General features: G+C 41.4%; 1 protein-coding gene across 2 annotated transcripts in view; it reads right to left on the bottom strand.

The window, feature by feature from the left end:
- Nucleotides 1-26,979, bottom strand: part of macrod2 (mono-ADP ribosylhydrolase 2) — a 498,510-nt gene that overhangs the window by 362,321 nt on the left and 109,210 nt on the right. For both annotated transcript variants that reach the window (XM_053874271.1, XM_053874270.1), the window contains exon 4: nucleotides 5,287-5,316. In XM_053874271.1, coding sequence (XP_053730246.1) covers nucleotides 5,287-5,316 — 30 coding nt within the window. The remainder of the gene's footprint in view (nucleotides 1-5,286; nucleotides 5,317-26,979) is intronic.

A 26,979-nucleotide genomic window follows, 5' to 3' on the forward strand; every position in this document is an offset into this window, starting at 1 on the left:
AATTTACTGCACTTTCAGATTAACTTCTAATTTTGAGTGACTTTGAAAATACATACTATCTACATTAATCGGAAGATGAAAATATTTATAGCCATGACTGCCTTGAGTCACATTATATATATACTGTATATACATACTGTGCGTAAATATATATATATATATATATATATATATATATATATACACAACAACAACACAACAACAACACTGAAAAAAAAAGCACTGAAATGTTTGCATCCATAAATCGCTGTGCATACTGAGCGCTTTTTAAACGACATTAAATATTAAGCCAATTTCTTGCTCTACATATCCACATAAATAAAGGCACAGGGATTTATGTTGGCACCAGACTGAACATTTTTATGAGCAATGGGAGAATTAATTGCGTAAATGCCTCCATTGGATTGATTCTTATTGCTCTAACAGCAGGAGATATCCAGGCTACATTAGACAACAATTGTGCATGAAGTGCAGAGTGGACCTAGATCAGGGTGTGACTAAGTGCCCACTAAATATGAGGAGATAAGGAAATCCCCGGGGTTCATCTCCGACTCTGAGAAATACTTGCCATCAATTCATCATGTTACATTATTTAGGCTACTCCACAGGGGAAACACGCTATCACTGTCATAAGTTATGTTAATGGCTGCTACTACCATCTGTGACTTGAGGACCATCAGTCAAGTGTGCCGGGTAATCCATGCAACCAGAAGAATATCACTCCGCGATTAATAATAAAACGCCTGCCCGGGGTTTCCACTGATAATCTGAGCTACCAGGAGGGACACGGGGCTAGCCTGTCCCCACCGTCACACAACACCGTCCCGTATCTGGAGCCGACCCCTCCTCCGGCTCAGATGACTGTGCCCTGGCCCCCCTGCAATCTCCTCAATAAACAAACCCCTGGCAGGCCCCGGGCAGAGGATAATGGTTCACCTGGAGGTGACAAGAAAGGAAAACAGAGCTCTTCGCGTAACTAATGGAGCTAGAGATACGCACAATGAAGCACTTAAAATCTTGATAAGGGTTATTCAAACACGTCTAAACTGGACACACTATCCTTCACGGCATGTCGGAGTCCAGCAGCTGCTGGGTAGCTAATTGTCCAAGCTGAGGTTGTTTTCTGTATTCAAAAATGTTTTCACAGATGAAAGATGCCTGTGCAGGTGATCAAAATGCATTTGATGTGGAAAAGAAGATATTGGCCCACATTTAAAATATTTATCAGAATCACCTTTTTTGCCATGGTCAGTGAGGATCCCACCAACTATAGAATAAAATAAAATAAAATAAAATAAAATAAAATAAAAAAGGGGGAAAAATCTGTTCCTGTTTATTCAGTTTTACATGAGTGACCAATGACAGCAGGGTAAAATAAAGTCTGTCAATTCAATATGTCAATAAAATTTCCCTGCATGAACAAGCAAAACAATATTATTGTGTGTAGAATGTATATAACTAGTGTGCTGTATTGGTTTTGAAGGCAGGGACAATTTCAATGATGGAGCATTATTCAACTTACCAAGTACTCCTGGTCCAGTCTATATCCCCTCTTTCACGGGACAGTAGAACTGGTCTTGGCAGAGAAAACTAATTATGTCCACTGTATTATTTTTATTTTTTATATTTAAGTGGTGACTCACAACACTGTTTAGGAAAGTTATTAGAGAAGAGTGCTGGGGGCACGCAGCCTGTGTTATGTAAGCACTGACAAAGTCTGGCGAGTTCACTGAGCGTTGGCTTCCTGCGGGTAAATTAACCGGCGTAAGGACATACAAACAAGCGTGTGTGTCCCCCACTGTTTGACTGAGGCAGTGAACGAAGAGCCAACCGATTGTTGGAGGGTTTTATTGCCTTGCACTAAATGGGCACCATTCTCATTAGAAGGCTTATGAGTCAGTGCCCCTCATGGATGGAGACATCAGAGAAAAGCATGAAGACTCCTTCTCTGGCTGCACGGGACCTCATGGTGTCATTCTACGGTTGGCTGTGCACACACACGTGTCGGTGCGGGAGAGGAGCGTTTGACAACATGATGTTTACATGTGGCCCTCTCTCTGGGGACTGTGCCACATCCGGCCCTGCTGTGACTCACATCAGGCCTGGCACCATCCATAATTAGCCTCTATTCACAGAGGCCTCATTTAGTCTACTATTATCAGAGATCATTGTTATTTCCCTCTATGTACGTTTGGGATCCCGGCGAGACCAGCATGTCTCACCAAGATAACAGGGCTATTTTGGTTAACCCCATTGTGTACACAATACTGAAGACGTTCAAGCGCACAGCGAATTCCCATCAGTGGGTTCTAGGGATTTAATTGAGCATCACAGGAGGCCTTTTTTTTTTTTTTTTTTTTACTTGGACAAACTTTGACAAATTTGCCTTTTTTTTCCTTTATAAATATGTAGAACCTCAATTTTTCAACATTTATTGTTCCTCTTTAGTTGGCAATTCATGAATAATATAATTTGAAATAATGGAAAAACTCAACATCCGCTGTCATTAACAGATCTAAAATGAATGAATGAATGAAACAACAGCATGTCTATGTCGGCTATTCTCAGCTGGTGCGTCAGGTCCCAAAAGTGGGTCGCATATCCATTTCCATTAGTGAGTGGTGGCTCTTTGTTTGGGGGTGGGGGGGGAAAAAAAAAAAAAAAAAAAAAAAAAAGGCATTTCTTTTTATACTATTCAATTTTATATGGCACATTACTCTGTATTCGCACTCGATCACGTGTTCTTACACATTATTAATAGACTTTAACTGTACTGCAACAAGCTCAGTCTCAGTCAACATCATCCATTGACTGCAGTGCTTCAACAGACACTGAAGAGTCCATACAGCTCCCGACTCAAGCAACCTGAGTTTTCATATAGGCTGGTGTTGGCTAACCGTGGTGGTCTATAAGTGTGTTGTTCTCTCCTTTTATTCAAAAGAGAGTCACTGTTTTAAAAGAGCCCTTTTTGACAGAGGTGGGACAGCAACAGTGTTTTACAGTACTTGCTTGTTTCTTGCACAGGCACCAACTCTGAGGTGCCGGTACCGTTTTCATTCGATTATATCAGATGGCCTTTATTACGCCCGCAGTGGGGAACTTCAACACAGGAGTGTTCAGTGACATCATCTCCAAAAGACCCCCACTCTGGACCCCTTTAAAAAGGTGCCAGATTCAGGTGGCAACAGCTCCGTGTAAACGGACACTGCATCCGACACAAAAACTGGGGCATCAAAGGCACCTACGTCAATCGACGCAGCCCATACTCAATATGTGTCGTGAGCTCAAATTTGGGTCACATAGATGACAGTGTTTCAGATTTAACCCTTCAACAGGCTGTATGCTGGCAAAACACTGTCCAAAAAATGATGCAGACTGAGATGAATTCAATGAAAGATGGTGGCGCAAAAGCATGTTACTGCTTCAAGGTGAAAACCACTGTGTTTCTTGTGCATTAAGCAGGGTTGGTGGTGCAATTCATGTTGTGTTCACACTTGAACAAGACTCTTGATTTCACTAAAAAGAGTTGTGTTTGCCTTTTTCTTGGACTATGGCCCTTCTGTTTTTAAGTTTAACCCGACTAAACACATTACAGAGACCATATGGCACTGAAATGCAAACTTGCATTGCATGACGGAGCTTACGCTACTACCACAACAGCAGAGGATTCACACCTCTGTGGACTGCGAGTTCAGCATGTTTGCATCACAAGTGAAGGTCTTGCCTCCATGACATGCACAAAACCAAAACAACTGTGTGCTGTGAACTATGTATGACAATTTGCTCTCACATCTAGAAGCTGTGGAAAGGGATTCATTGTACTTTAAAAGAGGTCATCCAAGTGCTAAACAGAGAGCAAAGCACTCAGGTGTTTACAAAAGCTGTTTACTTTCCTTCAGTATTTACTTGATACGTTAATGTGAACCCAAGTGATAAGGTTTTGGTTCATCATTAAACAAATCCCAGATGAGCTGGGAACCGCTGGTCAAGGTTAGACAGCATGCGAGAAATGCTTCCCCGTCACATTTCCCAGTCCATCAGCATCAACACTTGAAAGACGTATGGACATTGTAAGTAAAAGTCCACCCCTCTGAGAGGCAGCCCACCTCGGGAGCTGCGAGGTCTGAGCATAGGTGTGTTTGGCCGACATGATGAATCATCCTGTTGCGAAACCTCCCCTCTGTGGAGTCGCGAGAAGACAGCGGGGAGATAAGAGGACCTTATACGAGAACACATCTCCCCTTCACATCGACCAGCACCCAGGCAGGAGGTCTTCAGGAGCCAAATCACAGACAAAGGTTTTGCAGGGGTCATGATGAGAATAGAAGTTTGGGGTTTTTTTTTAGCCCCATTTAAGTGATGGACACCAACATTCTGCTGTTGCAGAGCTTTGCTTTTCAGAGGGCTAACTGCAGAGAGCACGATCCCTGTATTTATAACCACTTGTTCAGGCCTTGGTGCTGCTGTTACAATAGTGGAGATGTTAGTTGGTTGTAAATATGAGATTGCTAAGCTTATTTTTGACAACAGTGTTGGGCCAAAGACAAGAAACACACATTCCGTAGACCAATCAGAAGCAGCGAACATAGTCTGATAGATAGCCAGAGCTTTAATATGGAGATGGACGTCGGTAACCTCTGATCTCAATCACTGAAGTGCTTTAGATTGCCAGTCCGTGTCAGTGGCGATGATCGGGATGCTGCCTGCATTAATGGCTGGCCAGAGTCAAGCAGTGAAAGACAGAGCGACAACAGTAGCACTGACATATCCCACTCGACAGCCACCACGGATGGATCAACAGATAAGGGTGGAGCGGTGACCTTATTTCATCGTCACGCCATCTCAACATCTGATCAAGAATTCCTCTTTCGCCCAAAGATTCATTGCCATGCAACTGGGTGAGCCTCCTGCAGTGATGAAGCATTATTTCAATCTTGTCACTCCAACAGTCTAATTTCAGGAGGAGAGAACGCTGGGGTGGGGACGTGGAACTCTGGTTCCATACCCATTATTCCCACACCACGGTCGGCTGCCTCAGATTTCCTTCTTGGCTTTGATGGTAATGTTCTTAGGCAGCCTTCTAAAGTAATGGCAGCGTGTCCATGTGGAACTGTGAAAGGTTTCACGGCTTCTACATGCTTGTAATGTGCCCATGCATTCAGACACATTTCCCTTAGATAGTTGCCACAAAGAAATACAGTAAGTGTGCGCCACATCTGATCAGTCTTTCTTTGCTGCTACTTCTGTAGGAAAAAAAGATGATAGACGGGAGAGACATCTACTCACCTCCACCGCCTCCAAGAAGACTTGAGTTTGCTGGAAAAAAAGAGAAGAACAAGGTCAGAAAGACCAACAGACCAAAATATTTCTTGACTTAGCCCAGCACGAGCCACAGACACATAATGACTTCTCAACTATTTAAGAAAGCTGGTCGACCTAATGTACCAAAATAAAATAAAATAAAATATGTAACTATATTGACTGATTTCAATTTTAATATTGACCTAATTAAATTCGAAGTTTTAATAATTCAGATACAGATTACCCTAAATATTTGAGAAAACTGGTCAACCAAATGTACCAAAATAAAATAAAATAAAATATGTAACTATATTGACTGATCACAACTTTCAATTGTAATATGGACCAAATTAAATTCTACGTTTTAATGATTCAGCTACAGATCATCCTAAATATTTAAGAAAACTGGTCAACCGAATGTACCAAAATAAAATAAAATAAAATAAAATAAAATATGTAACTATATTGACTGATCACAACTTTCAATTGTAATATGGACCAAATTAAATTCTACGTTTTAATGATTCAGCTACAGATCATGCTAAATATTTAAGAAAACTGGTCAACCGAATGTACCAAAATAAAATAAAATTAAATATGTAACTATATTGACTGATGACAACTTTCAATTTTAATATTGACCAAATTAAATTCGAAGTTTTAATAATTCAGCTACAGATTATCCTAAATCAATAAAATAAATATTTATCCTAAAATATAATTTAAGAAAAGTGAGTGAGAAGTCATCCAAATGTACCAAAATAAAATAAAATAAAATAAAATACTGACTGATCACAACTCTATTTTAATACTGGCCAAATTAAATTCTACGTTTTAATAATTTAGCGACAGATTATCTAACAACTAAATAAATAAATACAATCTTATTTCACATTGGATTTCTCTTCTCTCATTCAGCAGTGCAATTCACAGCAGCGGTAACACTGGCGTTTGAAAAGAATAATGATAAGGCAGGCAATATCATCATTGTTAAGAGTGGTGTCTGTTTCCTCTCTCTGATGTGCTGATCAGCAATCTGAGCTCTGTGTGAGCGGTCATAATTTAAAACCCATTTATTTAAGTGGTGATGGGATGCAAGACACACTGGCTGATCAAATAACTAGCAAGGCGATGTGAGAGAAATGTGTTTGAATATGTACACGATACATTACTGGACCAACGGGCACAAAGTCAGTTCTCAAGACGCCATACAGCGGCTTGGATATTTCAATGGTGACTGTACTGTACTGCTCTTCTGCTGCAATGACTGTGCAATTTTGGACAGTGACATGCAGCTTAACATTTTCTTGGTGGAGAAAAATACATTTGAATTATTCTGTATGTGAGTTTAGAAAGATTTGAACTTTGGAATGAACTCATTATTAAGGACATTTGGCGAGTACATGTGTATGGATGTATGTGTTTGCCCACACTTTAGATTGTACAAGCAATGTTCGTAGTTCACTCACAGTCTGTGGTCCAAAAATGGTAAGCTTAGGGAACTGATCTTGAACAGTAACAGTGCATTTTGGTTTGTTTAAGTGATGCTACACTAGCTCACCGTTGATAATACAAATGATCAAATGTCGTCTGCCATATATGAGTCAATAACGGGTCAGATATGTGCAGTGAAAGCTCCAGTAGGACATGCTCTGAGAAGCTCCACCAAATAAAAGCATAGAAATTCAGTGAGCCCCTTCTTCAGAGGAACACTTCCTTTCCCTTGGCAGGATGACAGAGGTTATATTCAATAAAACATGCAGTTCATTAAAAGCAATTAACAGTGGCCTGCAGAGTCGGACAGCTTTATCTAGCGCTGTAAAACATGGACTCACAGATCAGGTGGGTGTGGCCGATTGTGAAGGACAATACCTCTCACAGATGTGAGCCAAATTCCTCTGCTTCTAAGATGGTTCAGGTGGCATTTCATTGCAAGGTTCATCAGCAAAATTGACCAATCGGTGTTCAATAAAGTTTATAGATTCGATTAAATGTTTGTCTTTCATTGTTTGAACAGTCGAAAAAGTGGTAAAAGTATAAAAGTATAAGTAGGAATATACTTTCTATTTTTACAGTTGCCTTTCCCGATGGCTACAGCGTTGATTCTCAATGGTCATATCTTGGGTCCATGTTGGAGGCATTTGAACTCCAGACTGACTCAAATATTATTTCCGTTTGCATTTTTACCACGCAAAAAACTTCCTCAAAGCCTTCAAGAACTTGAACTCGAGAAAGCAGATTGCGGTGTATATTGCATCACTTGTTTTCTGTAAGATGAGTAAAAGAATGAAAAAGAATTTGGCTTCCATGTTTGATAGTTACATTTTTTGTGGTGGAGCTATGCTACAGTCTGTATACCTGAGCAGGAGTGAGACGTCAGATGGGAATATTCAGGGGACATTAAAGTGAAATCACAAGAAACAAATATTCAGTGTTTGGATTAATATTATTTAACATTTACAAAAACACAGTTTTGGAAGTTTAGTATTTAACATTTTTTGGTAAAAATGATCAATAACTTTTTTTTCAAAGCAAGTACCTAAGCCAAATAACAGACCATGGCAACTTTCACTTTCTTCACAGTACTATTTGATTGAAAACTGTACTTGAATCATCTGAGTTCAAACTGACACTAAGGTACAAAGGTAACATGGCATTTTTTTAATTTTAAAAATAGGCATCAAAGTTCACGTGATTGCCATAAAGTAGTTTCTAGGGGGAACTATTGGAAAATAAGTTTAATATTTTTTTTTAAACTACATAGCCTCTACCTTGGCACCGAATCGATCAGCTCAACATGACTGCTGGTGGTGTCCAGTCATGACATCCATTGGTAAAATGCAAAATCCTTCAATACCAACAGCGGTCAACTGAAGCCCATTAAAAGTGTATTATTTCCCACTCCCACTCATTCTGCAGATAATTAAAACGTTGCTTCACCCCCACTGTCAGTTTAACTATTATTTAGTTTGCTTCCTGATTATTTACAGAAGGGATGCTGCAGAGGTCAGCCTGCTTCCACAGATTTCCACCGCGCTATTAGCGGCTGGGCATTGTTTTCATTTGAGCTGGACACCTATGAGTGGGCATAGAGACAAAAGAAGCTCTGGCGCTGCAGAATTTGTTTCATCAAAGGCCTTTTGTTAGTGCGGCGAGAATACATACAGTATGAGCATAACAGAGGGAGACAAAGGAACCTCAAACCGGGATGTTCTGACAGTCTACTGTCATGTTTACAATAGCACTTCTCCAGGTTTTTCCACAGTGAGAAAGATGTTTCCAGCCTACAGCTGTGGGAACTGTCAGTCACTGGCAGGAAGCAGATCCTTGTTAAGAGAAAACTTTTATCATCCGTTCGGAAACACCAGTCCACATACTGCTTTCACATATAAGCAAAGTAAATTAGACTCCGATGTTCAGTATTTCTTCTTAGACCATTCATTCTTGATATTAACCAAGAGAATAAGAACATAGATTATGAACGTTTTTTTTAAAAATCCATGTGGTATCATCAAGTATCTTTAACGGTAATTCCTATTGCTTGTACTCATGTAATGTTTTTTTCTTTCTCATTGGTATTGAACAGAAATTAATCTGTATTTTAAATGCCCACGCGTAAGAAGGTAGCTGTTTGGTCGCAAAGGTGAAGACATGAGACGACGGTTTCATGTGAATGAAAGGCAAATCTGCAAGAGTCACCCACAGTAAGTCTCCCAAACATCTAGTTAACTGTGCCTTCCAAGAGATACAGCAGTTCTACCTCATGTCATGCGTCAACAATACACCAAGACAGGAAATGAACAGGAAAACGTAGATGGATGGAGCTAGGTGCAACTAAAAGAACTGCATCTTGGACAAATACTAGGGAAATAATATCCTGGTTGAATCAATAACAAACCACGACCTACTGAAAGGTACCAAAAAAGCATGTCTATTACGAGTCACTGACCGGATGAACAACTTGAGTGTGAGCAACCTGTTTACCTGCCTGTATAAACAAGCACATGTGAAACAGCCAGTAGGTAGACAGTGAAGTCGACCAGGCAAGACAGTACTAGTGGAATATGTTCTTGAGCTATTAAAACTTGTGGTTTTAATCACCTGGCATTATGGAAATGCCTCCCGCTCACTCCACACCTAATCAGAGAAGAGATGAAGATGTGGATTCCAATCAGTCTGAGACACCTCTCCTGTGCCTGTTTATGCGGGTGAAGTTGTGATGTAGGGCAGTAACAGTAGTGGAGCCAGTAAATGCGCTAACCTGGGGCTTGATGTGTTAGAAGCCTTTTTAAACGCACGTGACGCGCGGTGCGATCGGAGCGATTGCCCGACGGGAGATGAAGAGTGTTCGACAGCCATCTCATCCCTGCAGTGGGTTTGATGAATGTGGATGTCGGGAGGGGTAAAAACTGCTGCTTTATGCCTTTTCATTTCCTCTTTCCCTGCATCCTCTGGTTTAATGATCAGAATGTCATGAAGCACAGTCTGGCAGTTCATCTTGGAGCCCACCGTGCCGGGTGTGTGCAGAAGAAATATCGGCAACCTAAAGAGATATACTCTACACGCAGCTTTGCATATCAAGAGGGATGCAAAAAAAAAGTGGATGGGGGACTTGCTTAAACAATCCATCTTCAAACTGGAGACAAACACGAAACAGCTGCTCGTCCAGGCAGAGAAACTCGAAACCCTTGGCACTGAATGCCTCAGAATGACTTCCATTCAAAGTGCGTCAATTATCCTGAGTGAAAATCAAAATGGAAATCCATATTTGGCCACATCCACTCCATAATGCATATTTTATAGTGTGTGTATTAATTATAAAACAGCTCTCCTTGCTGCTTGTGCCTGCCATGGGCTCAGTCTGGCTATCTTGTTGTGGATCAACACATTTCTGCCTTCAGGGAAGCAAGACAAGTGCCAATAATGAGCAATATCACAGGCCGTTTTCTTCCCTCCTATAGAAGTTGCATGCCCTACTCATGGATTCGTCTCTTTATATTTAATGAGATTTTCAGTTTGCCACGATATAGACTCTTGTTAAGTATCAGTCGATGTGTGCTCGCACTGGAATATCGCAAATCAATACATCTCCAAGGACATTACAAAGCACAATTGCACCTCCTCAACTATCGCATCAGAGCATATTAGAGAAAACAGGGGAGTGATCTTTGTGCTTTAGTGAGTGCGCATCACGATCATTTCTCCATGATTGTTCACGATGACCCAGATAATGAGACAAAGTGAAGCCAAAGGAGTCAGTCCACACATGCAGGTTACTGAACTAAGTTGTCCTTGTCGAAACAACAGTCATAAATCTCAGCGGAAGGGTGGCTCGGACCGCCTGGAGATAGCAGGTCATTTAGGATCTGCGGGTCTACAACACCAGGCGAACCCATCAAGCACACGTCTGCACTGTCGCTGAGGGAACACCCACTTCCTGTCTGCCCTTTACCCCTTAACCCCATGGCATCCTCAGCCAATAGTTGTAAGTGCTGTGTATTTTCACAGCAGGAAAATATTGATCACAGACCTCATGCAGAAGAGTGTGACAGCCAGCCGTCATGAATCACGTCGCCGCAGCAAGAACACTCGCCAAAGGAATTATGGAAAAAACCATATATTTGAAACATGTTCATAAAAACGGCTTGGACACACCTCGAAGAGTCAGTGAGCCATGGGCCTGTGCCGTGTTGTCAGCAGAGCCCTCGATCATGCATTTAAATGGGAAGTGCTGGTGCGTAACCACAAAAGCCCCAAAGCAGTAAACAGATCCAGTGTCTACCTTCTGGTTTCTGCCACCTTGGGTGAACCCATTTAAACACACATTCACCTCATCCCATCCCACTCGTAGACACTTCTCAAATGAGCTCAAAGGTTAATAGTGTACTCCGCTGGGACTGAGGGATGAAAGGTGGGGATAAAGAACTAATACAAAAGTTTTATGGTGAGCACTGTTTGCCTTTTATTGCAGAAGGCTAACAATGAGAAAACTTAGCAGCACAGCAAAAAAGACAATTGGACATCACCATTCCGCAATAGTGTTTTTATTCCACTAATTATTTTTTGCTGCCGTCTTCGTAAGTATTTCTTTTTTATCTGGTTAAAAATTAAACCTTGGTGGACCCAGGTCATTTGGACTTTCATAGCCACCTCAGACATGCAGGGGGTGAACCATGGTACATGAAAGGAATTTGAATCTATTATCAGCCAGTAACTCAAGACCCTTTCTGCAGTTCTTTGGCTTTGTGTCTGGTTTTCTCAATCCTACTCAATGACGGAACCAGAACCAGCAGGACGATATGCCTCCCCTAAAATACACAGGTTGTTTTGCCTTTGACACTTCCATTGGGTGTCAAACAACTCAGCTGACACCATGGACAACAAGGAAAAGTGAACTGTAGGAGAAAAGCTTCTGGTACTTAGGACAGGCAGCAAGTATGGCTTGGCCAAAGAGTATGGGGTGGCATTCAATGGAACCAAGGGCAACTAATGCTCAACATAATGCTAGCTTAGTCTCCTTGTAGTTTTCATAGGCCAGCTATTTCAATCTTCCATTTATCTGCCTCTAATAAGATCTGCATTCTGCACGTGCCTCGGAACAGTCGGCAAAGTTTCCCTTCACTGGCAGTCACATTACCAACATGATTTGGAGGTGATCTTGTATTTTCGTCCTCTAAAAACTAATATTGAATTTCATTTTGAGCCAACTCAAAACACATAAAACTATTTTGGCAAGTCAGATTTGGCCCAAAGCCGTGAGTCTGACTCATGTACATTAGATGCTCAGAAACTATCAAGAAAACATTTTTTTTTCCTTCCTTCCTTGGATCACTTCTTATCCCAAATGGCCAGAGGTCTTCCACGGTGTTGGCAGCAAACAATGGTCTGAAGTATGATGATATGAAGTTACTTAAGCAAGGTTGTATGAGCCTCTGTATTTGTTTCGTGTGCATTGATATGTATATATAAAGAAAACAAAACCAACACACAGCCGATTAGAACCTTTTTTTGTTTAGAATTTAAGATGAGCGTACTCACTAAAACAGTCTGTTTTAAACATGCCCTGCATACGCGTTCATAATGTATTCACTAGCAACCACACTGACTCACCAACAATGAAATTCTTTGAGCAAGATGATACTTGGGAGTTCGAGGAACCAAGATGCTAATCATTAAAAATTGCCTTTCGTGTTCAAACCAAAGTAAAAACTGCAGTGCGGATTGTTTAAAGATTGTCGCAAGAGATGTATTTCTTTATTTGTGGCATATTAAAAATGCATGTCACACTGCACACGCTGCCTCGCCTGGTAACACTGGCAAGCAATGTTTCTTTCTTTACAGCTTGTAGTGATCCCCGAGGACCCTGACGGAGGAAGGGAAGCTTCAGATCAAGGTGGCGTAAACGCTGTGAAACAGTATATCTTGGTTCATGTCTCTACGAAGGGAACACACTGTAGATTCACATGGTTGATAAAATGCAGAGCCAAATACTATCTAGAATATTAAACCATTTATTTCAATTGGGTTTTTAGAAAAGGCAGCCAATGATTATACATTTGGAGAGAAACAAAGTGTATCGACAAGCTAGATACATATATAGGGAGAGAGGCCTTTACATACAACTGTGTACATAACAGTTAAATCAATGCCACATACATGCCAGGTCTGAACGTGCTTTTCTAAAGCTCTCGCAAAAGAACAGGACAAAAGTGTGATGGACGCGTCAAAAAGGGAATAAAAATGTGCCCCCTGCATACAAGGAACAGGATTAGCAACAGCAAGAGCAAAATGTTACTATTAAAGTCCAAGAACAAGACATCGCGGACATGATCTCAGGTGCATTCTGGGAATCATCTGTCTGGTCAGTCATGTCACCAACAGTATGGATTACTTAATCGTATACAAGAGAACAATGAATGGATGGTATGAACGTGGAAGTGGAGCCACAAAGTGCATATAAAGGAGAGGAATAGAAATCCAAGACACATTTTGTTCGTGCCAACCTTGGACGGCACAATCGGGGAGTCAGATGAAGTGGTACGACCACTGCATTATTACAGTGTCAGTTTGTAAACTATCCATATAGTCATGATTGTATTAGTGCTGCTGCCTATATTATCAAAAATATCCCCGTTTTGTGCCTTAGTTGGACAGCAACCACAATGACTTTGCAGTTGCAAGCTGCAGTACTGAAGCGATAAAAATTATGCGTCACACTTGTGCTGAAGTCGACAAAGACATTGCAGATTGTTGCCAGGGAATTGTGTTGTTCTAATAATAGATGCACTTCGGACACACGTTTATTGTGAAATGATGTGTTGAAAAAATTGAAATAACAAAGGCAGACACCATTATCATTATCAAAAGGGTGTGGTGCAGTTGTACCGAGAAACACATGAAGTCAGTGTCTTCAATCCTTTAAACTCTGGCACCCAAGTTCTACAAGTTGTGGTTCTGTGAGTGAAAACACCACTGACACTGAGTGTCTGAAATGTTCAATGTGTTGAGCCATCACATATCTTCAGCAACTGTGGGCTGCATTCACACCTCAGCTCACACCTGAGGTATTAATCTGAGATGAGATGAGCAAATATACATGTAATTTCCAAGGTTAGTCCTGAAGGACTGTAATGACGTGTTGCCTTTCAGCAGCTACTGAGGAGAAATTCACGTCAAGTGTTTGTGTGAATTACTCACCACAGTATAGAGAGGCAATTGTGTTGTCGAACAATTCATATTTTCTTGAGGAGATGTCATACCTGTAGTGATAGAGCTGTTTTTGTGGGCTGGCTGAAGTCGTACTGAAGCTCTCGTCTGATGTCTGAGGGCATTAACGTGACAACAGACTAGTGTCAGTGATTAATTCTTTCCCTCCTCCGGCTTGTCACCTTCATAACAAACCAACAATAGCAGATGCCAGAGTCGGCCCGCCGTCTATTGTTATAATTACCTGACCTTCAAATCCACATTAATGAGCCCGGAATGATCCCGTCCTCTTTCATCACTTGGCTTCCAAGCCCTCCTTTTATCTAACAAGGTCACCTTTCACAACACAGCCTGTTCGCAGCAGAGCTCATCCTTCTCATAAATATACATTTACCTGCCTCTTCTTGAATTCACCAAAAAAGAAAACGGCGAAAGAAGACGTTGGTGGCCTACACAGGTTTTGCTTTTGTGGAGAAAGAGGCAAACATTTTGACATATTCATCACTGTTGACTGTAAACTTGTAAAAAGACCCCGTATTAATGTGGGACAATATACTTCATAAAAGAAAGAACAAGCTTCACACAATATTTATTTATTTAAATGTGATTTTTTTTTCAATTTTTCCTTTCCTCAGACAACATTCTAGGTGAAAGGAAGAAATGCCACGGTGACCGTACAATATGAATTAGATCTTGAAGAGTCTGCATTTGTCTTTCAATTTTTGATCACCCTTATTTGGGTCCAAACAAACTTTTCACAGAGAGTAGAATGAGGCGGGGAAATGAATAATATTCCACATGAATTGATTGGCCGCAGGCAGTTGGTTTTTATTGTAAGTTTGATTAACAAAAAAGATCTATGCATTCGTAATTGTGCATCGTGCATACATATCTTCCACAAGTGTGTGTCCTCCATTATCATTCATGTTGTGGCTCAAAGCAGCGCAACAGTACTTGAAAAACAAACAGCAGACCAACTTGTAATCTTTAGCACAAATTCCACTGGTTTGTATATACGGTGCATTTACAACCACACTTTCATAGCACCATGTTTCGTGTTTCGACCATCGCATTCCAGCAGGTATGATGTATGCAAACTCTGATGGGATAAACCATTGAACCATGAACGCTAGGCATCGCATAAATCATGCGAACCCCGAAAGCTACGGTCAGAATCTCTCTGAATCGAGCCCAGTGCCATTTACTGTTGTGTCTTCAGTTCCTTTTCTAATGACAGCGAATGGAAGAAACAGTGATATGGATGAAATAATAATGTAACATATGGACTTCATTCCTAAACAGACAACATACATGTTGTATGGAAAATAAGAATAAGAATAATGGATGTTTTTGAGAGAACATGTGGGAGCTGAGACAAACCATTAAACCCAGTTGAAACCACAACAACAGGGTAGTAATGAGGCCTATTCCATCAGCAAAACCTACATTCCAATGGATGGCTGGCACTATTTTCCCTGCCTCTCCACTAAGCTGTCTATAATAAGGACCTTCTATTCTGAGCCAACAATTCATTAGTGGCAATCGTGGCAGCACCCACTTTGTTAGCTAATGATACATGAGACATACAATGTTTAACGAATTCAAACTTGACTTCCATTATATTATTAAAAGGTATTTTTATGTTTTAATCACCGCACACTGAAGCAAATGTGATCGCAGTCATAGGAGAACATTGAACCTTTAAGGAAGCAGCAAGCTGCACATCTGCTTCACACCGAGAGACTTTAACCTCACAGGTCAGCGGAGACTTTTCTGAGTCAGAATGTACTGTGTGGGCTTCCCACCCACGGAACAAAAAAACGTGCAGGTTAATTGTAGCGTGTAGAAAGCTGTGGATGAAGGTTATATGTCACCATAAAAATACGACAGGGGGTCAGCTGAGGTACACAAGACCACGGATGTCATGGCAGTCAATAGAAAAAACCATAAAAGCACTAAGAGAGTGCAACTATGATCTTTTTTTATAAATGTGCAATACAGATTATAAGCCTAACTTTCAACACGTGTGTGTGTAATGAGATCACAAGGTTATGCCAGCAAGCATGTAAACAATGATGCTCACTAGACCAGTCAAGCAGACATTTTTGGGTGATATATACCAAAGGATTATCGCTGAAAACATCTATGATTTACCTTCCTATAAACAATATAGAATGATTTTCAAGGGCTCCAAGTACGCATCGCGAATGGCACGAGGTACTTGTGCCATCGCCACCTCAGCCACCAGACTAGTTTGCAGTGATCCGGTAGTAGAGCAAGACAGTTGATCTAATGGTGTAATGGCTTAGATCAACCAACTTCCCACTCAATACTGGTTGACTACGGAGAAAATGCTCTTTTTAAATGCATTTCAACTCCTAAATCAACTGAGCAGAAAAATGTACATGCCTCATTCCAATATTGACGTTCATGAAATAATTTCACAGAAATAAGTTCATTAACTTTTTGTGTTCAATTCCGAAGAAATAAATATTGAAAAAAAGTGAATAAAGGCCAAAAACAAAGCAAGCCTTCTTAAGAGAATAAAAACAAAACGTATTCAACTGAGCTAATCAAGCGACCACGGGAGAAACACTGATTCATCCAGGCGTGGTTTAAAAACAAAATCACATCACAGGCAGATGCGTTAATCACCATCCTGCTCAAAATTTGGTCATATTTTTACGTTTTTTTTTAGCTGCTAAATATGTAAAAGTTAGTCTTCACTTCACTGTGGAGTGTTCACTGGTCTGAACATGAGGCAAGACAGCAGAAGCGTCTAATGCGGTGGATGAGCAGGAGGGCGTTTGTGTGGAATAATACAATACTTCTGAAAAGTTGTAACTAGAATATTGTGGAACTCAGGCATGTAAATTTGAAAACGGCAGCTTTTATTTAAAGCCTTAAACACCTGGCCAGTTTGAGCAGTTCTTCCTGAACACATGATCATGTAAGTGGGTCTCGCACCAGGTGAGATTGCTCCTCTGGGTCTACACGGTCCACTACCTCTGGCTAGCTACCCACCGGCGAGCCTGACAGTTCTGTTCACAATTTCCAAAAAAGGCTACTTGGGATTCCTCCAGACAGATGAGGAGCATTAAATAGGAGATCTTTGGCAGCTGTAGGGTGTTTTCTATTTCATATCACTTTCTTTTTACTCCTACAAAAGCATTAGTCATGGAGAAAAAGAAGGCCAGCCGTGATATCATGTCCAAGAGTTCCGAATTACAGACCATCGCTTAAGTGCCCTACATCGCATTAAGGTAGAGTGCACTGTCTTTTTAACACCGACTTATCTTACTTCCTTTGAAAATGCACTTAACCAGCACTTAAGAGATTCTGTTCCCACCAGTGTCAGTTTGATCACAGTATAGAAGTGTTGATATTTTCACTGTAGTGTCTGTATTCTTATGTTAGGGGGGTAGTTTTCTGAGTCAAGAGGCTGTATTCAAATATCCGTCTTACACGATCTGAATATCTTTCTGCTTGATGAGCATCGAGGTCATGTGAGTTAAAATACATTTGGATTCATTGTATAGCACTGAATGAAGAAAGTTATCACTCAAAAAAAGAAGCAATTAAATGAAACTTGTAAGCCCCAAAATGACCCGGAGTCTAAATGAAGAAGCATCAGCTCAGTCAAGTGGAGAAGTGAAGTGCATGAGAGCTCCCCAGAAAAGGCTACACTAATCTTTCATAGATGAGGGATCGAGTTTGATGAATCTTCAGACAAGTAAATCTTGGATAAGTTTCTGGGTAAAAAAAGACAGAGATGTCATGATAGGTTACTGAAAACGGTCTTCTGTGTGGCACTGGGGTGGAGCCAAAATAAACTTCCATTAAAATCGAATGAATCATCTACAGCAAGCAAAGACATCCCAGTGTACATCTGTTTGAATCCAGCTGATGTTTTTTTTTTTTATTCTCTCATCTGCACGCAGCATTGTTGCCCCGCAGACATGCAAACTTGGCAACGATCGCAAAAAAGTGGAAAAAAAAAGATTCTGCAATCTGTTAAAAAATCCATTTCAAGATTCATTGTTCTGTATGCAAATGCGATTTATTTTTTATGTGTAAAACCATTGATTTAACATTAAAAAAAAAAAAAAACATCACTGACTATTTTTCAATGACTTATACAAAAATTTGAGTTAAGAAGTCATGTTGAGACAAAGTTGGGTGATGCCATATGTTGACAAAGATGAAGGAGAACATGGATGATGGGAAATGCCTGAAGACACAGGAAAGTAAAGGACATGCCCATATTATCACTTTCTGTGTGTTATGATTAGGGACATTGGCACGACAGAACTAGAGGTTTTGGTAATAAAGTAATAGAGGGTGCTACCCAGTTTTGAGAACCTCCAACAACCCTTGAAAAAAATGGAGCTGTGATAGTGGTAGAAAGTCCCATGAGTTTTGTCTTCGCATACACCGCAGCACGGGTGCCCATTACATCCATCACAAGTGCTTTATTGCACGACCACAGTCCATGCATGTGCACAGCCCGTGCCAGCAACGCTGCGGCTCAGGAGCTTCCACAACTACTGCACACACCTTGACTGTCACGCAGCACAGCCAGTCTGAAGTGCAAACACCCCAAATGACCATTTCATTGTAGCACACTAGCTAAGGCATTCACACTATTGGTTTATCACTTTCTCCTTGTTTAGCATTTGCCCGGATCCATCTTCACACAAACATTTCAATAAAAAAAAATACTCATGAATAGCTTGGCAATAGCAAAATTAATTATCATTACTAGACCCTGCTATGACTAACATTGAACATTTGCCCTGAGAAGGGCAAAAGTAAATGCAGTTGAAGTCCATATGCGAGCATAGTGCAAATGTGTTTTGGAAACAATGTGCACGAAAAGTAAAACCTCTCTCTCCTTTTCTGTTTCGGTGGTTTCGTTCCCCCAGAAGAAAGACATATTGCCAGCAAATAGTTTCCCTGTTCTTGAAAAATAGATGTTGTGTTGCAACAGACCACAAAGGCAGCCTGTTTCAATTGCTTATTCAAGGAGGATTAGGGGGGGAAAGCAGCTATAAAATAGTTAAGTGCTGCCACCATGAGAATTATACAATCAGACAGCCCCAGTATTTCCTCTTGGCAGTTTCACAGAATAAACCTGAGATTGAATAAAACATCCGCTTGGTGGTATAACGGGGGAAAAAATAAAAGAAGGGGAAAAAAAAAAGTGGCTGTTCCATCCGTCTTCCTCTAACAAGGTTGCCTGTCAAAAAAAGATTGTTATTTGCCGAATGGTTCGGATTTAAGGGTTTGAGCGGCCAAATGAGCTGATAGAGCAAACTAGTCAGCTCAATTGAAACAAAGAGTGTTGGCAAAAGAAAAGGGAGGAGCACAGCGGCAAATAGAAAGAAAACCATTACAACAAAGAAATTGGGGGAGAGACACAATGGAAATGTTTGTTCAACCGTTATGGATTATACAAGAAAATGGTGGGGACTGGTGCTCGAGCCAGAAAAAAAAGGCACCCATCACAAAAATGATTATTGTTGTTGTGGCTAGCTCGGTTCATCGCTGAAACAACCAAGCTATAAACAACGGTTGACTACTGCACTGCGCGACATGAGGAAGACTGGGAGGGGATGCGGCGCAGGCTTCCTAGCTCCGCAGTGCTGGTCAGGAAATGATTCGCAAACTCAAATAAATGCCCTGTCAAATACCAAAATACATTTGGATGGAACTGATGAGGGAGTCATTTTTTTCCCCCAGAATATAGATGGGGTTCTTTTCTCTTGCTAGGAAAAGGGCTGGTGCTTGAGCACCACTAAGGGTCGATGTGAGCGGGTCCCAGGTGAGTTGTATCTGAGACTGGTGTCTGATATGTGTCTGGTCTGAAACTGGCATCACTGAAACAGGAAAAAAAAGAAACTTAATGATTTAAAAAATTGTGTTTTGATTTGAAAATTCCAATTTCGAACCCTGGTCTTTCTCTCAAAAGTAGTCACATCAACATCAATGGGGGACTTTAGTGGTGAATGGCCGTTGTCAGTTTTTTTTGTTGTTGTCTGTGAGTTATTATCCACAAAAATGACTCAACCTCATCATTGGTCCTCGCCAGCATCTCCAATGCAGTTTTCATTTTGCTCTTCTTTGTCATGTTGTGGTTGTTTATTTATTCGTGGTCTAGCTTGTGTGAGAATGCAGTACGCCATGTTCTCCAAGAGTGATATGCCACATTCAGACCTGGCATGTTCTGAGTGAAATTGTGAGGACATAGAATTTTTAAAAAAGACTACATGTGAAGGAGTACTTTTTTTTATAATTGGGAGGGGGAAAGATGGATTAAAAAAAGTAAAGAAAGTATGCAAGTTGATGGAGTGAAATTCTCTAGCATGTAAGAGATGGGGAAATGTTCATATTTTTCATAAAAGCAGAAGCATAATTCAAAAGAAGAAGTAAGCACTTAAAGTTTGCACATCCTCTTCATGTCTGAATCAGAGAAAGTGACATTTTGCAGAGCAGTGTCAACATCCATTCAGACAATTAACATAAAGGTCGCACCACCCTTCCGACTGGCTTCTCCCTGTCTCTGCATGCATTTGTTCTGTGCTCCCCTCCTGGTGGAGTAACACCACAGACAGAAGGCGCGAAAGGGAGCAATATCACCGCCCTCATCCAAAGCGTGTGTAAATAATGTGGAAAGAAGCAATCCCACTGAGACTTCAAGCCCAGCCAGGCCTTTGCAGGAAACTGCAAGCTTTGGTGTTCCTGTGTAAAACCCTCATCTGAAGCAGGAGGGGCCTGGTGCTCAAGGACAGGTCCATCAGTAGATCACACGAGCGCACCACGTTATAAGCGATGTGTCGAGACAAGTTAAAAGACTAACACAGGAAGATGAGACAGAAAGTAGACTGGAGCTCAAAGGAGAGACGTTTCAGTGAATGTCTCGGTGCTTCTGCCTCATTGAGGATCATAATGCTTTATTGAGGCCGAGAGACAACTGATATTGGATTTTACTGCTAAAGGTGTTGAAAATGGAGTCACAAATCTCACACCAAAGAATGGTTGAGGTTATCAGGCTGGGAAAAAGTTGTAGATTCGGTGATGGTCATTTCTGATTCGTGGCATTGAACTAAAAGACATTTATTTCAAGAACATTCAAAACATGTATGTGGTAATGGAAATTAAATTATTCAGCAGAAAATTGTCCTTGCCCCAATTTAGCATTCAAAGGTCCATCTTAAATGCAAATTTCTACATTTCATTATCCAATTTGAATGACCGATCAGTTGGAAAAAAATTAATCCTAAAATTCAGTGACTCCTGAGATCACTGTCAACCCACAGTGTCCTAAATCATACTACATATTAGATCAAAATGTAGCTATTGATCATTCTGGCAGTAGCCTTTTTAACAGCAAAACAGCACCAGTGCAAAGAAACGCACATGAGCACAAGAGCAAAATAGCCAGGGTTTACACTTGGTACTCTGTTCCAGGGACGAAGGACAAATTCTGTTTGGCTCAAAAATACCAGATACCAGAACACTACTGGACTTTGGCCACAGACGTGAGATCATGTGATCGGTGGAATAGACTGATCTAGTAGGTACAGTGGGGGGTGAGAGATTCTTTCTTGTACTACAGCTTTGCACCTCCAGTTAACCAGACCGACAAAAGGGGTCGCAATTGTAAAGCCAGATGAGTAAGGTAAAGTGAAAGCGCACAGCAGGGTGTGAATCTGACTTGGCCCCAAGTGTACAGAGTGAAGTCCCCCACAATCTCCAATGTGTCCTGGGTAGATCCCGGGGCCTCCTCCTAGTTGCCTCACTTGCATGCAAGAGGCACGCTACAAAGGTGACCAGCTAAGGCTTCATAAATCATATAGGTTAAACAAAAACCACCAGGGAAACGAATTACACGTCTATCCATTAACTGACTAGCTTTAGTTGCCAATGCATGATCATGGGCAGCAAATTTAAAAGCTCAAACTGTTTATCTTGTCCTGGACCGACACTGTTTACTCCATAAAACAATGACTCTCAGAATAAATTGGGCTATTAACTGTTCGGATTCTGGATCAGTCCACGCTTCGTGTTTCCGTGATTGTGCTTTTGCAAGAGAGGCTCTCACAAAAGCTGCTACCATAAAAGCTGTTATCAGGAGCGTAAACAATGCTAAAGCTCTGTCTGGTCTGGTTAAGTTGATTCTCCACAATTGAATTAAGCTTTGGAAAAGCCAACAACAATGTTGGAGGGCGGTGAATAAACACACACTTTGCACAATACCTTTTTATTGCCTGCTCCCTTCTATGTCACGTGTTTATAGCAGGGAAGGACTCAGGAGTGACCTTGCATCCCAAGGACACATTACTTGAAATGCATTGGATACCACTGCCCTGTGATATATCTTTTCGTTTCCGGAATTAACCTCGCCTAGTCTTTGTTGTCACCAAGCGATCAGAGAGTATGAGCAGGGACATAGTTCGAGTCCTGACACGTGCACATGGAGCGCTCTCTCTTGGCGTAAGACCGAGGCATGACAAATAGCCTCAAATATCTTGTAGGTCAGACAGCGACATGTTTGACAAATACAATCTAATTGTTAAACATTTGTTTGGGGGGAAAAAAAAAATCCACTCTCTAAAGGACGGAGATGTCTCACTTACGTTTCCAAGGTGACTTCCGCTAGCCAAGACGGTGTGCCGCCGAACACAACATGCATGTGCAGAACAAGATAGAACTCCAGAGCCACAGATGGCTAAACGCAGACACGATTAAAATGCAATTCAGTTAGGAGGGCGAGATGGATGAATGGCCTAAACGGAATTGACAGCAGCACAGGTAGCGACTCCTGCTAAACTGGCGTACATCAGTAGGCTTCGATTTGTCATGCAACATCAAGGTTGTCATGAGTTCAACTCAAAACCAAAAAGGGGTCACATAGATGATGAGACGCTAATTAAAATATCTTTAAGGGAATTGAACATGAAGAATTGGGTTGGAGGAGAAAGATATTAAGCACAGATTCCATTTTCAGTTTCTATTTTCCTGAAAAAGAATCACCTCTTCTGTGAAACTGAGCATTTGGGGGTCTTTTCAATGCATATGCAGGAGTCTCAGAGGCACATTTGAGGCTACCTTGTGGGAGATTTTCCCCCTTAAAACACTGATATCGTGACTGGATGAAGTCAACACTTCAAAGAGGAGGCCTTCTATGATCATTAATTGAAGTTCTAATTACTTGGAAGCCATCAGTGAAGAAGCAGCGCGGGCTCTTGCTGTGTTCATCATTTATGAAGCCGGACTAAAAGTTTCAGCTCTTCAAAGTGTTTAATTGGCCTCTCTTGCTCTGCACTTCTGCTGCACGGAAACACAAAAGCTGCACACTCTGGATGATGCAGAGGAAGACCAGCCGTCAGGTCTGCGTTGAACATGTGACACACTGTTGAGTCAAATGCTTAATTAGTCAGCAAGACACGAGTCATGGCATCATATTATACCCGGGAAAAGGCCACCGTTTTTCCAGAACATACTGCAGGAGACAGCCTGGACTTCTTAATAAGCTTCTGAATGTTGAGATTTCAAAGCAGTTTTCCTGTGAACTCATTCTCATCCAGTGGCAACTCAGACTCTCTTTCAGTGCTTTCCAAGGTTTTGGACACACAATGGCATTCACACCAATTGTCTGATGATACTTCACCGGTGGAGAAAACAAGCCTTATTTCTGCCGATGCAGGAGCTGCATGCTCAATCTTATTTATGACTAATACAAGGGAAATGAATGCCTCCTGCCAATTGTCGCGGCGTGCACTGGAGGATGTGGTTTAATCTTCACTTCCATCTCTAATGAGATATGATGCAGGATGAGCAGGATCTAGCGATGGCTACACACTGCAGGTTTGGCGAACTGCATACGATAAGACCATAAATATTGTTTCTGCGGCCAGCCATGGGAGACAGTGAAAATTACATTTAAATCCAAAGCGTCTATGTGCTGCTCACAGTTGACATGTTATTGGATATGTGTCATGGTGGAGATCAAGCCTTGTAAATAACTTTCAGAAAAAGAAAGAAGGAAAAAAAGTTATTCACCACATCCATGAACCTCATCGGTTGCCTTTCCCCAGTTTCTCTAGCTAAAACATTCCTCTTCCACTCTCTCCTCCTCACATGTCCAAACCAACACCCTAACTTTTCAAACTTCTCCACGTGGGAGGATCTGTTTGACAGAAGAAGAGTCTAGCCACGGCTCTGGCATTTCCATCAAAACACAACAATGCTCATTAAGCGGGTTTGTAGCGATGACCATGCTGCATACAATGTCATTTCCCCTTGCAGGATGTCTACCATCAAATACAGTTGCTATTGGATCAGTGAATAACTGGTAAGCAGGCATATTCTAACTTTACGTATTGCTCTAACCCGAGGCAAAACCCGCATCGGGGTCACGTTCTGGTTTGTGATAAAGGGAGCCTAGACCACCACAACAAGTGGCCACAGTTGGATGGTACTGGTGCCATTCGAATGTTACCCTTGACTTTGATGTGTGTTGCGAGAGCAGTTTTAGTCGCGTGCGCCAAGGCTTATTCCGATGTTGTAGCTGTTGACATTTGAAGCATTGCAACCGGCTGTACCACACAACTTATTCAGGAATTGTATTGCACAGTCCATTTTCAGTCGGTTCTGTTTTCACCGCTCTCGCACTGTAGGAGTCTTTTTCTATGGAACCATCCTCCCTGTAGAGAAGTGTCCGCTCGCTGCATGACATCACCGAGGCACACACAACAAACCGAGGAGTCTCTGCAATGCTGTAATCTGTCAAAATATGAGGATTTGCTTTGAGCCGAAAGCCATCTTTTAACAAGACATTCCCACTTAATTTCTGTCACTGACATGACTAGTTATGCACTAAACTGTGGCAGTCCAAATGGTACAGAATGGAGACATGACTCAAGACTATTAGCAGAACTAGAGAAAATTCTTTCCCCACTTCTGCATAACATACTAGCATTCAGCTCACAAAGGAGAGTGTTTAATAAAGTTAACCACAGGCTCCTCTGCGGGCCAATATTCAGCCTATTAAACAGAAGAGTGAGCTGACAGGAAAGTGGGAGGAGTCCTGTCGTGACATCTCAATGGTCTGCGGCGCCTCCTGCTAGACTAATGTGATCTATGATCACTCCCATCTCAATTAAAAGTCAAAATGGCCTCAGAACAGCTGTAAAGGGAGGCCTCGCAGGAGTGCACTAACTGCTGTTAATGTCAGAAGTCTGGTTTAAAGAGCAGCATCTGTTTAGACTCCATGCAGACCCTGTGCCTTGGAGCCCAGTAACAGCAGATTCCACGCTGCCCATCTGGAGCGTTAGAGCCACAATTTGTCCCCAAATGACACCACCAGCTAATAAGTGAAGCCCTAGTTTCACCACTGCTGAACTGCTCTTTAAGGTCAAGTTCATTTGACCAAATAAGGTTTTATTAGATTGATGCCAGAGTTGAACATGAGTCACGCAGTGTCTGCATCATAAAAAAAGAAAACGATAACAAAATGCAATTTGAAAAGATGACATCGCAGGATCAATGAAGATCATTATCTTAGCAAAAAGGCAATTATAATGGTTCAAATCACGGGATAAAACACCACTCTATTTTTGAGAATGTTTTGTCCATTAATGGACATAACAGGTCGATACATATGAGGATTGTTTGGATCTCAGGAGGTGGGCTGACGGACGGTGGGACTTGGAAAACAGTATTTCTCTATGGTTCAGGGGCCCAGCTCCGGAGAGAACTATGGTATTTTGTGAATGGGAGCACTATGAAATGTGCTGCACATCCTTCCTTGATATTCCACAGATGACAATTCATCTTCATAACACTGCCCATAAATCAGAAGCGATGGAAAATCACGATAGCCGCCTTTTAAATTTCCGTCATTTAACTTCTCTGAACCAGCAGCCTGTGGATCCTCTCAACACTCGCTCCAACAGGAACACTCCGCTGTTCGTTCTGACTCACAGCTCAGGAAACAGCAGAGCATGCAGCCAGGAAATGGACTGCCAAGTGAAGGGACATGAGGTCCACTGAAAAATAAAATGGGTTATTTGTTTAAGAAGACAGCGGAAGGATGCTCGGTTGAGCAAATCTGATCAGATAATTCCATAGCTCAAAGCTTTTTAACAGAAAGGCCTGGCGCAACATGTTTATCACTCTCGAAGCTGCTGTAAAGAAATGGAATTTTTCCGGATGCTCTGCTTTGTTGTAACTGCATACAAGTAGAAGGGAAAAGGGCAGACGAAACTCCTGCACTCCTTTTTGGGACAGTTTAGAGCTCTGGGATTTGAGTCTGGCCATGTCCACATGAAAAAACCTTCCCTCACAGGCAACCAAACCGGGTTATGATGAAGACAGTGCTAACATTTTGTCAGTGTCACCTGTATCGGAAATTGTATACACAATAGAAGTCAGCGTGAAGTCCTTCAAAACCATCCTGGATCCAGATGGTCATATGGAACACCATAAATAATCAACTGTATCTTATTCTATTATAAACATTCTGAAAGATGATTCAAAATACATTGAAAAGTTTTTTTTATGACGACAGATGGACAGGTAAATATCACTGATAGGAAGCTTCGTTGGAGTGCTCGAGGCATAATGGAAATCAATATCAATATTTCAAAAGGTTGGTCCCACAGACAGGGGCAGGTTTCAAGAACTTGGGCCCATGGAGCCAGAAATTACGCCTAAAAAGTTTGTCCCAGTAATTCCCATTTGATCAGATCTTAATGTGTTCTGAATCACGCTGTCTATCAGCTCCAACGCAGCAGCTTGCATCATCTTCTGTTTTTATCTTACAGATGTACCTAAATGCAGCACGAGTTGTGAAGTGCACCGCAAGGATTGATCAGGAAAAAAAACGAAAAGCAACTTCTGTAGCAGAGCAGACCAGCAAACCTTCCCCTGCGAATGTTGCAAGATGTTCCTGGGTGACTAAAGTTG

This window comes from Synchiropus splendidus, chromosome 9 (genome assembly GCF_027744825.2).
Source record: "Synchiropus splendidus isolate RoL2022-P1 chromosome 9, RoL_Sspl_1.0, whole genome shotgun sequence".
In the NCBI taxonomy this organism is placed as follows: domain Eukaryota; kingdom Metazoa; phylum Chordata; class Actinopteri; order Syngnathiformes; family Callionymidae; genus Synchiropus; species Synchiropus splendidus.